This window comes from Cajanus cajan, chromosome 5 (assembly GCF_000230855.2).
Source record: "Cajanus cajan strain Asha chromosome 5, NIPB_CcT2T_4, whole genome shotgun sequence".
Lineage (NCBI taxonomy): Eukaryota > Viridiplantae > Streptophyta > Magnoliopsida > Fabales > Fabaceae > Cajanus > Cajanus cajan.
Window position 1 is genome coordinate 8,627,191 of NC_138521.1, and position 18,612 is coordinate 8,645,802.

General features: G+C 30.7%; 1 protein-coding gene and 1 long non-coding RNA gene across 2 annotated transcripts; both read left to right on the forward strand.

The window, feature by feature from the left end:
* Positions 1–1,120: 1,120 nt before the first annotated feature.
* On the forward strand, positions 1,121–9,313 carry LOC114916336 (nudix hydrolase 15, mitochondrial-like). The gene is made up of 10 exons (XM_083074875.1): positions 1,121–2,691; positions 2,923–5,066; positions 5,654–5,725; positions 5,815–6,020; positions 6,096–6,133; positions 6,227–6,335; positions 6,420–6,443; positions 6,526–6,594; positions 7,984–8,103; positions 8,181–9,313. Exons 6-10 carry the CDS (start codon positions 6,327–6,329, stop codon positions 8,289–8,291), a joined length of 333 nt encoding a protein of 110 aa, XP_082931001.1. The 5' UTR covers positions 1,121–2,691; positions 2,923–5,066; positions 5,654–5,725; positions 5,815–6,020; positions 6,096–6,133; positions 6,227–6,326; the 3' UTR covers positions 8,292–9,313.
* A 2,814-nt stretch (positions 9,314–12,127) lies between these two features.
* LOC114916338 (uncharacterized) lies at positions 12,128–17,912 on the forward strand. The gene is made up of 3 exons (XR_003804745.2): positions 12,128–13,400; positions 14,970–15,048; positions 16,116–17,912. It is a non-coding gene; the product is annotated as an uncharacterized LOC114916338 (long non-coding RNA).
* Positions 17,913–18,612: the final 700 nt, after the last annotated feature.

The window sequence follows — 18,612 nt, forward strand, 5'->3', positions numbered from 1 at the left end:
TGCAACTCAAAATCCAACATATATTAGCATCATACAACTTAGAGTTGGAAAGAAAAATATATATTAAATATGCAACCCCGAAATGTTAAAAGATCATCGCTTCCTTCATCTTTCACCAAGAACAAAGAAAACCTAATTTCTACTTTCCAATCTCAACTTAAATGCCTATAAATTATGAGTCAATAGATTAAAATAAACATATACAACATGAAAGATCAAACAACAAGCTTCTCTTATCTCGAATCACTCAGAAATCAAGGTAAGAAGAAGAAAAACCCAAAGTCTCTAGGGTCGTTGTACGACTTTCTCCAACTCAGATTCTCAACTCTCAAGGCCTTGAATCACTACTCTTTACTCTACTCAGCTACGGAGAAAGGGTTTGATGCTCTCCAGAATTAGAAAAAGAAGAAGTTAATCTCCAACTCCAAAGTCCATCTTTTTAACTTCTCTCTAAGTTTCCTTAAGATATGAACTTATGAAGTTCATGTCTTAAGAAAAATCTTATATACCTTTTCCTAAACTTGGTCAACTTGAACTCAACTAAAACTACTTGATCAACAACAACTTAACTCTCCAGGATCTCATGACCCTTAGAACTTTAAAATGACAACAATTACAACAATTACAACAATTCAACAATTAACAAACATATATCATATAATTAATCAATAAAACTTAAAATCATTTAGTGTTATATATCACACATGTTAAAATACTAGTTATCTAAGTTAAAACGGTATAATTTTCAATGATGAAAATTAGGATATTATAGATAGTATATTACCTTTTATCATTAGGTTAACAAAGTTATTATATTTTAAGAAAATATAAAAAAATCAAATTATTACAATTATGGAAATGATATATACTCATATGAGTTAATAAACATAATTAAAATAATGTGAAAAATATATCAAACGTGAAACTAAAAAAATATTGTGAAATTGATTTTTTTTTTCAGTTTTTTAAAATTATTTTTATGCGATTTTCACCAAGTTTATAATATTTTTTTTTCTGAATTTCAGTTACATTTAATAGTTTCATATAAATGAATTTAATGAGATAAGTTTCAATTCTTGAATAAGTCAAACAAGGATTCAACATCATGTCTCAAAATTAAAAATCATTATTGTCTTAAAAGAATCAAAGCAATTCAAATTTAGGAGATAAAGGATTAAAATAAAAAAATTAAGAGATAGATGACCAAAATGAATCTAAAATATAATATAAAGAATAAAAATATAATTAAATATACAATATTTATTAAATAAATAATTAATAATCTTTGTTTCTTTTTAATTATCATTTATGAAAAGAGTTTTTTTATATAATTTATTTACTATTTTTAATGTTTAAGGAAATATTAATTTTTTTTTGTCAATTGTACCCTAACTTCTATCTAAATTTTAATTAATTTATATATTTACAAGTATGCACTTACTATTGAATCAAAATGGAAAAGTTATTCCCTCAGTCCATATTAACTACAGTTTTCACATTTGAAAATTTTTCAAAAATGATTATGTTCTCAATCTTCAATACAATATTATTTATTTATTTTCTCTTTAATTTGCTCTTTCATTAATTATTCAACTACTACTATTAAAAGTAATATTTTGTTTTTGAGAGAGTAAGGTTATTTTAATGAAATTGTATAAAAAATAATATATTTAATATTATTCTTAATCTATATGTAAAAATCTTAAATTACAATCTTTGTGAGATGGGGGAAGGATATTACAACAAGTATAGATTTAATTTATATATTTATAACAAGTATGCATTTATTGTGGAGTACAAAATCTTTGTGAGACGGGGAAGGATATTACAACAAGTATACATTTAATTTATATATTTACAACAAGTATGCATTTACTGTGGAGTACAAAAAATTGCATGTTTTGGTTTGTGAATTTTAAAAACCTTAAACGACATCTAAAAAAGAATTTAATGATCATACATTGGTACCATAAAATAATTTTATAGCATTGACTAATTAAAAATTATTATTAATATAATATTTAAGATAATTTTTAAAATGTTAATAAATATATTATATATAATTTATGATTAGATGATAATATAAAATTATTATTTTAAAACAAGAAACAAATGTAGTAATAATGGATGATTGGTACAGTTTAGGGAAAATTTCTTTAAATAAGACTTGAAATCTGAATATTATGTATGAAAAAGAGTCAAATTCATTGTATAATGAATATTTCTATTGTTTTAAAAAATAAATTGGTCTTATGAAATAATGTTGTCTTAGATTCTTTTTATACAGATCCTATTCTATATATAAATGTCAAATACTTAATTTTACTAATTTGATCCAATTTGATCCTGCAAATATTAATTCCGAGTTGCATGCATTGAATAAAAAAGAAAAAAAACTCAAAACATACCATTTCTTTTTTATTTTTTTTGGTAATGAAAACACATACCATTTAAAACAGTGAATTTGAAGATTTCATTTTAAATGTAAAAAAAAATATATATTTTTTAAAATGTTATAAATGTACTGTTGCTGACATATGAATCAAAGTATTCTGTCACTCCATTCAAATCCTTTGCTTCTTCTTTGTTTTCTTTTCCGATAAAACAAAAACAGGAAACAAAGGTTTTAGTTATTGGAAATGGCTAGGATGTCTTTCATCCGATACTTTCTCTTATTCCTTATTATTTCAGGTTTGCAAATTCATTATTTATTTTTTTGAGTGTAAACAAAATTATATTATCAACTAGTAATTAACAATTACAGATCTTAAAAATAATTATTATAAAAAATCAATAAACATATCGTATATGACAGCAAATTCTACTAAATGGCTTTGTAAAAAGAATATATTGTGAGTGTATTCTAATTTTTTTTAATTGTCTATACATATTTTGAAAACCTTTTTTTTTTTGTTATTTTAGTTGTTTCAATGAGAAGTGAAGGTGCTCCACCGAAAATATGTACAAAAGTGGTGCTATCGGATTCGTGTGAGTTTAAAAAGTGTGACCTGCGTTGCAAAGAGTTTTTCGATATCCGATTGCTGGTCTCTTCAGAATGCGTTCAGAAGGAGGTGGGTTCAGATATTCTACAATGTGTTTGTTTCTATCACTGTTAAACTACACATTATAATAACACATGTACCCTAAATTCTTGGTTAACATTATATGAATAAGATGGGGCTTGATTGTTTACTCAAGTTTGATCCAAATTTATGAAATCTTATATATAGTTTAATTAATTATTTTGTTTATGATTTGTTGTTTTTAACTTCATATTAGATATATACTTAAAAAGGTAATGAAATGTAATTTTATATTCATTAATTAGAATGACTTAAAAATTGAAATAAAGTATTATATTCATTTTGATAGGTGATATACCATGAAGAATTTTTTCATTTAATCTGGACTGTTGGATGTTTAAATTATGTCAGAAGTAATATATATATATAGTATATATTATATACTAACATCATTTAATCACATGTGCGGAAAAATTTTATAGCAAATATTTTAGTCATAAAGAAGTTAACGATCAGAAACGATGTCTGAAAAATTGATCAATCATAAATTTTATTTGATAAATGAATAAAATAAAATGGGAAAAATTGATAGAGATTATACACGTGAGTTGGGAATTTTCTCATTCTCTTTCAATTTGTTTTTCATTTTGCGTTTTTCCTTTTGTTTTAGGATGCAATCAAGATGTACTAATTTTAGTAGGTGGTAATTAGAAATCGTCAAAATGATATGACCAAGAAGACTTATTTTTAATGAAATTTGAATGGGACGGTATATCAATTGTATTTGCACAAATATTATAGAGGAAAAGGGTGAATTTATGGTTAGCAGTTAGCATCAACAAGACTTATTTTTCATGAAAATGCATGGACAAACTTGTTTTTGGACCGATGAAGATGCTTACCAAATGAATAAAACAAAAACCTTATTGTCATAAAGATGTTAAGCGTAAAATTGTTGTTAATAAGCACAAGGTTATTGGAAGCACCTGTCTATAATTCAATTTATTGTCTATAATTGTGCTACATTTAGATCCTTACTGCTATCATATCATTGTCCGTCGTGACGTTGTCGTGAGTCATGACACCATCGTGAATTCATTTCCATCATTGGAAGTGTGCCGCAGAAGAAGAAATCATTTGAGTTGCACCGCCGAAGAAGAAGAAAAAGAAGAGCACTTGTGTGTCGTGCCGCGTGCGTCCCTTCGACACAACTTTTCTTCTTTTCTTTTTCTTTGAAGTGTTTATTATCTTTTTTTTTTCTTTTTTTTTTTTTTTTTAAGTTTACGGTGTCCTATTTTCTGTTTCTTTTTCTTTTTTTAAGTTTCAAACATATTTAAAAATATGACAGTCTCTACCTTTAACAATTTATTTTTTATTTTCTTAATTATATAATTTTTTTCTTTATAAACACTACTAAAAATATGTCATTTATCCAAGGATTTTCATGCGAAAAAATATTTGTAGAAAATTATTGCAAAAATTCTTGCAAATATAAATCTCCAATAAATTATTGCAAATATTTTTATGATTTTAAATTTGCAGAAAATTCTTGCAAATTTTACTACAAAAATATTAATTATATAAATTTTTTGTTGCAAATAAAAATTTTTAAAAAAATTGCAGATTTTTTTTTATTTTCCTACAAATTTTTGTTTTAAATATAAATTTGCAAGTAATTTGTTTTTTTTGTGAGTAGTATTTCCTGCCAATTCTTTTTATTTATGATTATTTTTATTAATTTAAAAATTGAAAATATTTTTGACTCCTCCATAAAAGTAAACACATTTCTGTCTTCCTTCACTGTACTGATTACATTCACCTCCGCAACTGTATTTTTACTCATCACCGCCGCACAACACTTCTCAAGTAAGTCACCTCCGTATCCTCCGCACCTCCGTAAACGTAACCTCCGCACACTGCTCACTGTAACACTTCTCTCAGCTCCAAACCAGGCCGGACTCCTCCCTAGCTCCGCCAAGCGCCGCCGTACGCTCTGAAATCTTTCGTCGTATCTGCCCTCTCCGCTTCCGGCCTTCCGATCTGGTTTGTTCTATCTGTCCTTTGCTCTGAACTGTGAAATGTTGGATTTAGTTCCCTTGATGCTGATTTTGGTTACGTTGATCCTCTTATGAGGAATTTCAGAGCATAATTCATTTAAATCACTTTAAACAGAGGGCAGATTTTTGTACGCCTGTTTTCAATTCGCATTTCATTTCACCCCTAATTTATAGATCTTTTGATTGGGATCAATGACGAGTAAAGGGATCATAATTTCAATTAGTCACGTGTAAAGGATCTAAGATCTGTGATTATTTACTATTTAAGAGCACTCGGATTGACTTAGATTTACGATCTTCGAGTCGTGGTTAGTTTGGTATCCTCACGAAAAATTGTGGTGAATTATTCAGGGAAGAGTTTGTGTGAAAAATTCCTTGCTGATTCTCACCCCTAATTTTAAGGGGGTGCCAAATTGACTCGTAGTAATGAACAGATAATGTGCTTTAATGATGTATCATGTTTATTATTTGGAAGTGGATCATTTTATTGTTCAATACTACTTACAGTCTAATACCTATGGCTAATTGTCAAGCTCTCTGACGTTTATTGTTATTCTTGTTTATCTTCTCCAGTCATACCAAATGGCCAACAGAGTTCAAATTCCTACCAACAGTTCAGCACTTATTGCCATGATTGCAGATGAGGTAAGAGTGGCAATGTCGTGTGTGCATTCTTCTTTTCCTAATTTTTCTCACCGTACAACACTTTATTTTTTGTGTGCTTTTGAATGTAGATTTGAAGTACCAACTCAATGAGAGAGAAGACAATGCTTGTAATCTGAAAAATGTAAGAGCAGATGTTGGTTGGAGGTAAGATGTTTGTTGGATATGTGTCTCGTTTATTGATTGCATACCTTATTTTAAACCACAGTTTTGTTTGTTAAGAGCTAGCTAAGATTTGATTCCTTCCGAGAACAATTCCATTCAACAACTTCTGAAGGTACATTAATTTACTCTTTCACTTTTGTAATATCATTCTCTCTTTCTGTTTTTAATTGGATGAATTGTGATGCAGGAAAGGACGGCGTTGATCCAACTTCTTGCGGAAAGAAAGTATCCTCTCGTGCTCCTTTTAGGATCTGAATCGAAAGCATTAAATTGAAATGCTAATGTTAATTGAACTAATGTTGTTTGAAAATTGAACAGTAAGATCATTGAAGTGAGTGGCGCGGAGCTGCAGAGGCTGATAGGCGATGTGAAGAAGTTGCAGCTTCAAAACTGGAACCTCGCTCAGTCAAATAGCCACATGTTAGCGGTTAGTTAGTTTCCACCAAATTGAACAAATGCTTTGTTAATTGAAGGTGATTGTGATAGTAACTATTTCTGCTTGATTTTGCAGGAGCTTAACTTGGGGAGAGAAAGGGTGAGTTACTCAATGAGTTGGTTCATTTCCCTAACTCTATTTGTATTTGTGGATTGTCTAAGATTGTTTTGAATTGTTCCAGATAAAAACGCTGCAGCATGAAATTTTGTGGAGAGCTGCTTTGCTTAAAGGAAAGACCATGGACGTGCAGGTATGTCATGCTTTGACATGAATAGTGTACTTTTTATGGCTATGAAGCCCCATTGTTCAAAAAATTAGAAAGTATTACTGATATAATTGGTTTTAGAATACAGTCCAGGATCACATGTACAATTTTAGCCACAATTTCAAGATTTTTCAAACCTCAATTCTACTAAAGTTGAAGCGACATCAACTGTATTTAACTGCAATTTCTCAATATTAAAAACATGTAACTAAATTGATGTCGCAATTTAAAATCTTTAGTATTGTACCCTATCTGGTACTGATAATTATATAACTAATCGTCTAATCCAAGGAGTATCATTCAATTTTTATTAATTTTATTAGAATTCTATTGAGTAATACATGTTCGGGATAACGCTAACATATTTTGCACAAGGCTAAAATTAGAAAGGGCTGAATCTTTTTCTTTATATCCTTAATGGGTAATTCAATTATACAGAGCCAAGTTTATTGAGTGTAGAACAGATGATTTTTTCTGGTTTTTAGTCATGAGTTGGCGAAAAATGTTCAACTTTATAACGTGTATAGGAAAAGTTATCCATTGGTGATCCTGTTTTTATGCCATCTCAGTCTTCAATACTTCCTCAAACAATGCACAATATGTAGTAGGATAGGCCATAAACAATGCTTTCCCTTCCTTTTTTCCCCCTTAATCTCTCTTATCGTCGTATGTGAACCGGACCTCTTCATTTTTACAGGAAAAAGTGGAGATTACATATGTGAGTGACACTGTTTAGTGAAAACTGGAACTGAAGAGAGTCAAGTATAGATTAATGCATCAAAAGTGGAGATTGTTGTTCATTTTGGATGCTTACTGTGATTTCCTTTCAACATTTTCCCAAACTAAGATAGTTTTGGAAATGCATGTACACTTGTGTTCCTTCCAATGAGTAGCACTATGTCATATATATAGTAGTCAAAGACTCTTAGTTCTAAGTAGTAATTAGACACTGTATAAGTGTATATGTTACCTATTAGAGTGCCACTATAAACATGATAATAACAACATTACTAAATGTTGAAAAGTTTGAATAATGTAATAATATTTTCCTTGGCAAACATTGCATGGAAATAAGATCTTATTAAGTTATTAGCAATAATTGGTATATGATTGGTCAATAGAGGAAATGATTGGAAATTTATTTGATGGATAATCACCACAGATTGAAAACTGTAAACATTTCTATAAATGAAAAAATAAACTCTAGCCAAGTCTGCCATCTCATTATGCTGATGATGTTGATGTTTAGACTCCCAGATGTTATATAATTTGGACACCTGTTTGTTAGTCTATTTCACATAAGCTTCATATAATAAAGGGTTGAATGGAAAATTTCACTCCAGTACTTGAAATCTATCACTGTTTGATTTGCAGAACTTCCTAAGAGTAGTTCCAGTCATTGGCATACTTCATGACAAGAAAGCATTCAAACCTGTTCTAGATCCACCTGAAGTGGAAGCAGTATTTGATGCACCTTTGGAAATGTTTCTCAAGGTTCATGCTTACTTTTATTTTGATTTTTGTGTTCTTCATTCTTAATATCTCTTGTTTGATATCAATACTTTAACCAGGATGAAAATCGAAGAGAGGAGGAGAGGGAGTGGATGGGAGAGAAGTTTTTGGTACATTTCTTTGACTATGGCATCAGGCATAAAAAATACCTCATGAGGTTTAACTGCTAGCATCTTAATTAGGGCTGCGTCTGTTGTGTACAAAAGGCCACCAGCTTTCGTTGAGCAGAATCCTGAATTCAAGATTCCATAAGAAGTATCCAAAGATACTGTAATGCGTTGAGCTCGTTATTTATTGTATTTTTTGTCCTTGATATTTGTTCTTCATTGTGCAAAATATTCACTACGTCTAGAATTATAGAATCCATAGCAATTGTCTTGGGACTTTGGGAAGGGGGAGATAGTTAGAATATTAGTGAGTCAGAGACATATATAAATAAATAAGAAGAATAAGAAGACTGAAGGGGAGGTTAATTGAAGTGTACAAATTACCCATATCAGCACTTGCTGCCACGAGTGGCTATTTTTTCCTTTGGTGGCCCAGGTTTGGTAACATGCTAACAGCCCAAAACGTGAAAGTTATAAGAATTGTGAACTTGCAGGGCATCATAATATTAAAAAAAATTATAAAAAAATTACCTGCGATTTTTTCTAGGAAATTTACTTGCGAATTTGAAATTTTGCAGAAAATTTACTTACAAAATTTTAATTTTGCAGAAAATTTACTTGGGAAATTTTAATTTTGCAAGAAATTTACTTGCAAATTTTAAATTTTGTGGAAAATTTCTTGCAAAAATTTTGTGGATTTTAAAATTTGTAGAATATTTTTTGCAAATTTTCTAAGAATTCTTTTTCCACAAGAAAGTTTGCTGCCATTTTTTTTTTGCAATAAAGTATTCTATAGATTTTTTTTATAGCAAAAATCATAAGAATTTTTTTTGCGAATTTTGAAATTGGCAAGAAACAATTATCCACGAAGATATTAGCTGCGAAAATAAATTTGTAGAAAAATTCGCAAAAAACTTATTTCCTACAAATTTTAATGAAAAATTCCTAGGAAAATCCTTAGATAATAGAAAAAATTCTAGTAGTGAAATATATTAATCTAACATTTTCGAACCAATAATTTTTTTTCCTAATAACTAACGTATTAAGCATCTTATTTTTTCTTTATATAATTAAGTATTATATAACTTTTTAAGAACTTTTAAAAATAGTGAAATATGTTAAGTTTTTTTTTAATTCAATCCTAAATAAATATAGTAATTCAACCTTTTTTTTCATTTTTTAATATTAATTTTACGAATCATGATTTTTTTTTTGAAGTATTCGTGTATTACTTTTGAAGTATTATTATTTTTTCTTTGCTTATGTAAGCATTATATAATTTTTTAATATAAGCTTTTAATAATTTTTAAAAATAGTGAATTACATTATTTTTTTTAAATTCAATCTCAATAAAATTGAGTTATTCAACCATTTTTTTTTAATTTTAATTCTATGAATGATTACTTTTTTATTTTGAAGTGTTAGTGTATTACTTTTGAAGATTATATAATTATTTTAGTATATTTTTTTAGTAATTTTTAAAAACAATGAAATACATTAATTCTTTTAAATTTAATATAAATAAAATTGAGTAATTCAACCATTCTTTATTATGTCAATTCAATTAATTTCTTTTTTTTAATTTCTTTCCCCCCTTCACTATTTTTTTTCTCATTTAATTTTTTTATTTTATTAGTGTTTGTTTTTAAACTATTGAAGAAAAAATGGCATCAAGAAAAGGAATTCAAGGAAGTGAACCGCCACAAAAATTGCATAAAACTGTTGCTAGAATGAAAACTGATGTGACATGAAAATATTGTGTTTCTATTGATAGGGATGCAAGAAAAGTCAGGAGCAAATTTTGTGAAGACATTCATAGGAGGGGTTTATCATTTGAAATATCATTTGGCAGGAACATCCAAAGATGTTGGAGCATGTAGATCGATTCTTGAAGATGTTAAGAAAGAAACGTTGGATAAAATTAAATATTCTAAAAAAAACTTGGTGATACTAAAGGAATAGGTAGTAGTTTTGTTGCCCAATCAAAAGGTGGTGATATTGGTAGTCAAAACCTTTTCAAGAGAAAAGTTGGTTCTCAAATAACAATCAACAAGATCTTTAAGAAGGATTTGAGAGAGGAAACATGTTAAGACATTGCTTTATTTTTTTTTCCACTTGAATGTTATCCTTTTTAATGCAGCCAACAGTGAAACATATAAGAAATTAAATGTTTGAATCAGTTGCTCGACATGGTCCAGGATTTGACCCACCATCCTACCATGAAATTAGGGTGAAATACTTAAAGTATCATGTTGAAATGACCAATCTTTCTTTAGATGATCATAAAACTTATTGGAAGAAATTTGGATGCACAATATTGATAGATGGATGGACTAATAGGAGGAGGAGGAATATATTAAAAAATTTAGTAAATAGTCCACTTGGAAATTTTTTTTGTCTATTAATGCATCCAAGATATGCAAGATAGCTAATAAAATTTTCAAGATGCTAGATGATATAGTTGAAGAGGTTAAGGAAGAAAATGTTTTCCATATTATCATAGACAATGCAACAAATTACAAGGCAACTGGGGAAATGTTTATGGCAAAAAGGACTAAGTTGTATTGGACACCTTATGCAACTCATTGCATTGACATAATGCTTGAGGATTTTGAGAAAAAGATACCATTTCATAGTGAAACAATTGCCAGTGGTAGAAGGATCACATCATACATCTATGGTAGAACAAGTTTTATTGCTTTATTGCATAAATTTACCAAGGGGGTGACTTGATTAGACCTGACTTGACTCATTTTGCTACTTCCTACTTAACCTTGGGATGCTTGAATGAGAATAAGGATCCATTAACTAAAATGTTCACATCTGAATAATTGACATCTAGTCAATTAGCAAAGACCAAGGATGAAAAGTTTATGGAGAATTTGGTTACAAATAAGGGATTTTGGAAAATTGTTCTGAATTGCATGAGAGGTGTTTTTCCCTTAGTTAAAGTGTTGCGCTTAATGGATTTAGATGAAAGGCCAACCATAGTTCATTTATGAAGAAATGAAATGAACTAAAGAAAAGATACAAGACTTTTAGAGGATATGAGAACAAATACTATTTGCTATGTGCTTCATTTTATAAATTATAGACTTTGGCTAAAAACTTTTTTTTTTCAATTGTAGCTACATTCCCTTATGGGAAATTATTGATCAAAGATGGGACAAACAATTACATAGGTTTTTGCATACTGCAGGCTACTACATTAAGCTCATACCGCATTATGCTCCTAATTTTAAGGTTGATTAGGAATTTAAGAAAGGATTCATTGATTGCATGGAAAAGATTGTTAGAGACTTTAAAATAATAGCAAATATTGATGACCAACTTGTGGGTTTCAAGAAAAATAAAAAAAGACCTTTTTGGTCATCCTATAACTCAACATGCTCTTAATACCAAAAGTCTAGTAGATTGGTGGGAATCTTATGGAGATAAACATCTAGAATTGTAACAATTTTCAATTTGGATTTTGAGTTTGAGTTTGAGTTTGACATGTAGTTCATCCGACTGCGAGCGTAACTAGAGTGTCTTTAAGATGGTAAAACTTCTAATTTAAAATGGTATATCCGTATATGTATAATGTATTTCAATTCCTTCTTCCTGTTATATGATAATTGATTTTTCATTTAAGTCCATACCAAGAAAAGGAATCGTTTGTTGCAAAAGACCATGAATGATGTAGTTTATGTCATGGCTAATTCCAAATTGAACAAGAAGCGAGTTAGGAAGGAAAAAAATGGTATTAAAGACCTTTTCTTATGATGATTATTGGATTGTGGAGGAAAATGATCAAATTTTATATTTGAATTCCTTGGATGAAGACATACTTAAAGTTGGATAAGATGTTGGAACCAATGGTGGTGTACTTGTGGACGATTTGGATATTCCTCCTATTGAAGAGGATGAATTAATTGGACTTGCAGTGGTGGGAGATGTTAATGCCATTAATAAGAATGAAGATAATATGGATGATGATTGTCAAGAAGAAATTTATGCTCTCCTAATTGACTAGAATGCAAGATTTCATATGAATTTATGAAGTGTTATGTTTTTAGTTATTAAGTCTTGTGACTTATTTCTAATTTCTATTAGGAGTTGTTTAACTTCTTTTTTATTTTTTATATTTTCCTATTTCAAATTTGGATATTATATTTTTAATAACTTATTATTATAACTATAAACTTGTTTATTAATATCATGATTTATAGATTTTTTTTATCTATGTAGTTTTCTTTCTACATGTATTGCATATAAGTTTAAGTAGAAATGTAGGATCTTATGATCTGATTTATGATTCTTAAGTTATGATGTTTCACTCTCTTTCCAATCCTAAGTAAAATCTCGATTTTAACAACATTGTCCTCGCCTCTTTCACTTTTCACATACACTTAAACTGTAGAAATGGTACATGACAATATTGTAAGTACGTGCAACTTTCTCGATAGTTTTTATTGAACTAGACGCACAATTTTTCTTCCAATACTTCCTTTCCTTTCACTCCTCCCTGTAGACACCCAATTTCGTCCGGGGGGCACACAAACAAAGAAATGGATTTCCGTTATGAAGGGAAGGAGCTTTCGAAGCAGGCAAACAACAAGACAGGACATCAGAAGGCCTAAAGGCCAAAAAAAAGGTGGTTTTAGTAGCCCGGAACGGGCCGTTCCAAAATCGGAACGGGCCGTTCTAAAGTCTGGAACGGGCCGTTCTGGATTTGGAACGGGCCGTTCCGAGACTCATAAAAAGGCATAAAATTGTAGGTTGGAACGGCCGTTCCAAACCCCATCAAAGGCCAAAATTTTGTACCCCAGAACGGCCCGTTCTGGTCCCCAGAACGGGCCGTTCCGTTTTCAGAACGGGCCGTTCTAGGGTACGAAATTTTCCCATAATGATTGGGCCAGAACGGGTCGTTCCGAATCTGGAACGGGCCGTTCTGGCCCCTTTTGGTTCCTATAAATTGAAGCTTCGGGCACAGTTCTCAGGGCGGCCAGAGAAATTTCGAATAAGACTCCTTTGAGCACGAAAATTCTCTATTTCTCTCCCTTCTATTATATTTTTTACTCTCTCTCCCCCTATTGTATTTCTTGAGATTTGTGAGACATACTGTAGTGTGAAAGGTCGCCATAACGCACCTTTTTCATATTTGAAGATTCAATAAAGCTTGTTCAAGAGGTATTTCAGCTAATCTTCTTCTCTTCCTTTTATTTCTTATCTTTATCTCTTTTTTTTGTTATAATAAACGTCATAATGTAGATATTTTAGGGTTAATCGCTTAATTTATATTTTAAGCATGATTTATATTTTAAGCATGTAAATAAAATATTAATAAAGGGGATTCAATATTTAATTTATTAATTCTTATAATGTTAACTTCATCATAGGGTACCAATTGAGGGCGCTGTAGGGGTGCTTAATACCTTCCCTACACGTAACCGACCCCCGAACCCAATTCTGGTTATCAAGGCCATAGTTGGATCTTTAAAAAACCTTTTCTTTTTCCAATGTTTTGAGTAAAATATTGGTGGCGACTCCATGAACCTATTTTCAAAAACCATTAATTAAGGATTAGTCTGGTGTCCGGGCATCCCTTAATTAATGAGACTTTTAAAAGGATGTCTAAACCATACGTCGCGAGATCGAAAATTTTCGGGTTGCGACACTCCCAAAATCTTAATATTAAATTTAGTGTTATGGAAAAAACATTTTGAAACACTAATTTCACTTTTCTAGAGTACTTTTTGAAAAAGTAAAATTAATATTCCAAAAAATATTTTTGAAAATTATATTTTCTACATACTTCTGGAGAGTAATTTCTAGAACATTAAATTTAGTATTCTAGAAATTATTTTATGAAAGTATGTAAAATAATAAACTTCTGGAAAACATTTTTCAAAATACTAGATTTACTGTTTCTGAAAGAACTTTATAGAATTATGTAAAATAACACATTTCTAAAAAATACTTTTTTTTAAATTAATGTTCCATAACGTACTTTCCAGAATAATAAGCTTAATGTTCCAAAATATATTTTTTGGAAGTGTGTTTTACATAATTCTAGAAATTTCTTTCTATAACTATAAATTTAGTATTTCGGAAAATACTTTCCAAAAGTATGTTAAAAACACAATTTTGAAATACTTTAGGGAACACTAATTTTACTATTCTAGAAAATACTCTAAAATACTAAAATTATTTGATGTCACATTTTTTAGACATATAAATGGGGCAAAGTGCTCAAAGAAAAAATGCACTTTTGGCTCGATACCTTTGACATTGTCGAGAAAGTCACACATACTTATAATACTGTCAAAAACTAGCACAGTAAAACTAAAAGAGGAGAGAGAGAGAATAATAGTATGAAAACTGAAAGAGGATGGGAGAAAGTAGTAATGTAAAATTGAAAAAAAAATTACCTATTAAAATAGGTGGAGAGTTTTTATGTAAGGGGGTTTACATGAGAACCGGAAAGAAGAGGAAAGGAGGTGTAACACCCTAGGATTTTTTCTAATTAATAATAATAATTAATTAGGGAGATGAGGATGATTTTTTTTTTATATTGTGATTAATAATTTTTTATTTTATACATTTTAATATATTTAATTGGTTAGAGGAATATTAGAAATAATTAAGATAATAGGGGGTTTAGATAAATAAAAGCTATATATTAGAAGAGAAGGGAGAAAGGGAGAGATTATTATTCATTTTTCATCTCATGTTCTCTGACACTTGGGTGTTTTGAAGAGAACACATCTGGAGAACAAGGAGAAGGGATCACCAGAGAAGAGGAAAAATATTAGAGTCATACATTGCATCACTCCAGGTAAGGGGGAGTGAGAACACTCATTTCTGGGGATTGGGTGTATGGAAGAAGGGTAGAGGAATTGGCCCCCAATCCCATAAGTTTTCTGTTTAATGAAATGATGTGTGCGTTTGGTTGAGTAGATTCCGAATATGCACTAGTGGAAAAAAATCTTTTAAAATCGATTATTTTCAACTTTTAAAATTCGTTCCATAACCGATTTTAAAAGAGCCGATTTTAAAAGTTAGACTTTTAAAATCGATTAAATAACCGATTTTAAAAATTAAATTTTAAGATCGGTTGTTTTATAACCAATTTTAAAAGTCTTGGCTTTCTAAAAATTAAACTGGAACAGGCTGTTCTAGGTTGTTAAAAGGGCCTAAAATTGTAGTTTGGAACGGGCCATTCTAGCATATTTTGGCATGAGTTAAAACCAGTCCAGAACAGGCCATTCTGATTGCAAAACGGGCCATTCTCATTGCAGAACGGGCCGTTCCAGATTAAAAATTTACCCAAAATGAACCTACAACGAAATTAGAGACACGAGAAGAGCATGAGAAGACGAAAATGAAAATGACAAGAAATTTACCTTATGGGAGACTTTAGAAAATGAGAGCGCGAGAGAGTAAAAAAAGGAATGGAGGGAAAGATCAAAGAGAATGAGAATGGAGGGAAATATAAAATGTTTCTGACAATACTTTTAAAATCGGTTATTTAAGAGTGTTCACATTATTTACAAAATTGTCACCGCGTGACTTTTAAGATCAGTCACCTTTTAACCGATCTTAAAATCCCAATTTTAAAACTAATTTTTGCACTAGTGATGTAATTTATTTGATGATCAGATGCTTTATAGTAATTAATTAAGTGCTCTGTAGAAATGGGTTAGAACCCTAGAGCGATTGGCCCCCAATCCCATAAGTTTTCTGCTTGATGAGATGTTGTTTATGTTTGATGTAATTATCGAGTAGATTATGAATATGTGATTTATTTGATGATTAGATGTCTTAGAATAATTAATTAAGTGAGAACACTTGATTATTATTCATTTTTCATCTCATGTTCTCTAACGCCCGGGTGCTTTGAAGATAACACATATGGAGAAAAAAGAGAAGGGATCAGCAGAGAAGAAGAAGATTAGACTCGTATGTTGCATCACTCCAAGTAAGGGGAGTGAAAACATTCATTTTAGGGGATTGGGTGTATGGAAGAAGGATAAAGGGATTGGTCCCTAATCCCATAAGTTTTCTGTTTAATGAAATGATGTGTGTGTTTGATGTGATTGGTCAAGTAGATTTTGAATATGTAATTTATTTGATGATCATATGCTTTATATTAATTAATTAAGTGCTCTGTAGAAATGAGTTAGAACCCTAGAGGGATTGACCCCCAATCCCATAAGTTTTCTGTTTGATGAGATGTTGTTTACGCTTGATGTAATTGTCGAGTAGATTATGAATATGTAATGTATTTGATGATTAGATGTCTTAGAGTAATTAATTGAGTGTTCTTTAGAAAGGGGTTAGAACCCTAAGGGGAGAAATTTGATGAATTCAAGGGGGGTAAAAGTTGTAAACGCTAAAATTGGTGAATTTCTTGGATGTGGAATGAGCCCTAAGTGTTTGTAAATTGTATGATTGTTTGTAGTAATGTTTATTTTGAGAGATATTGTTTCGATGCTGGTGATTGGGTAATGGATCACGAGCGACACCAAGCTCGAGTACTTGATGCTAGGCATGTTGGCATCAGGCATGGAAATGACCACGTCGAGCGTGAGATGTTTTGGTGCTCTTTATCGTAGCTTAAAGCCAGGTGCGGCCCAGGGAAGCAGAGCACGAGAAAGAGTAGGTGTTCTCTATTGTAACTTAAAGTCGGGTGTGGGTTTTCAAACCCGGCGTGGATTGCCAGGAGGCTTATTATGATGGTTATGACTGTTTATATGATGATGAATGTATATACATACTTCATGAATGATGATTTCTATCTTGGTGGATGATAATTGATGTGAATGAGTATAGATGTTTATGAATAATGGATGATATGATGATCACGATATATTTATATAAAAGCATTGATGGATAATAATTGATATGAATGAGTATATATGTTTATGAACGATGGGTGATATGATGATCATGATGAAGTTATATAGAAGCATTTGTATGATTGTGACATGCATTATATTTGCATAATTTTGTGGTTCTAGTGAGAACCTATTTCTATGGTTCTGGTGGAAACCTGTTATTGTGATTCTGGTGGGAACCTATTGGTGTTCTGGTGGAAAAACTCCTATGTCATGTTGGTAGCCTAAGATTAACGCGTGACTTAGGTACCAACTGTATATTTTTTATGATGATGGTCGAGTATCCCATGCATTTAGATGTAGATACACATCGCATTGCATTTATGTGTGTGCATTGATGAATTGATATGATTTTGTCTATGATTACTATAGTTTAAAGTATAAGATGTTGTTATTATATTTTAAAGTATGAATTGTTATTATTATATTCGTTTATTGTGAAGGGATGGGATGCCGATGGTTGCGACCCATTCTATATAGAGTGAGATTATTCTCACTCCCTGTTTGTTGTTGGTGTGTTTTGTTTTGTATGTTTTGTAGATGAGGATCCTCAGTTTTGGGATGAGTAAGGAGAGGTCTAGGTGTGTGTGAAACTCTAATGTTAATGTGACATCGAGGATTTGGAGTAGTTTATGAATTTTATTACTTCTTTCCTATTTCAATATTTTTGAATTACAATTTGTTTATTACTACTCTTATTTATTTTTCCAATGACTAGATTATTCTATTTTTAAATTTCATATGAAGATGAGTTGAGATTTTTATGAGTTTCAACATATCTCTTGGGTGTAGATGAGTGTCACAAAAGGTATGTAAAAAAAATATTATATTATATATTGGGATGTAAAATTAAAAAATTAAAAATTAAAGATATTTTAATTTGTTTAAAAAAAAAAGAGCGATGTATAATTTCCACTAAAACATAGGCCTCAAGCAAAGAAATCCAGCCCATCATTGTTCCTACAAATACTAATAGGCAGATGATAAACACACCTCCACTCTCGTATAAATACACCCCCTTTTTTAAAAAAAATATATAAAATGTCTAAATTACCCTTTTAAAAAAAATAAAATTCCTAAATTTACACCTCCTTTTCCCGCACCCCCCTTCCCCGCACCAGAACGGCACCAGAACGGGCCGTTCTGCAAGAAGAACGGCCCGTTCTGATTGTAGAACGCCCTGTTCTGCTTGCAGAACGGCCCGTTCTGCAAGTAGTACAGGTCGTTCTTCTTGCAGTACGGGCCGTACTGAAAGCAGAACAGGCCGTTCTGTTTTCAGAACGGATCGTTCTAGTGCCGTTCTGTTGCAGTACAGGCCATCGCATCACTTTTAAAATGGCTACCTTATGACTGATTTTAAAACTCCGATTTTAAAAGTCATTTTTGTACTAGTGTGTCTTTCCATAGAACAAGTAAGAGTCTTTCTCTTACAAGACCACTTGCTGACATTGTGCACCCCTCTTCTTTCTCTTTCTGGCACTCTCCTCTTCTTTTTTTTCCCG

Bases quoted from the DNA above. Each gene is read 5' to 3' on its own strand.
- LOC114916336 (XM_083074875.1), top strand. The intron at 6,444-6,525 runs GTGAGTTACTCA...GAATTGTTCCAG, and splicing joins TTAACTTGGGGAGAGAAAGG to ATAAAAACGCTGCAGCATGA. The intron at 8,104-8,180 runs GTTCATGCTTAC...TACTTTAACCAG, and splicing joins CTTTGGAAATGTTTCTCAAG to GATGAAAATCGAAGAGAGGA.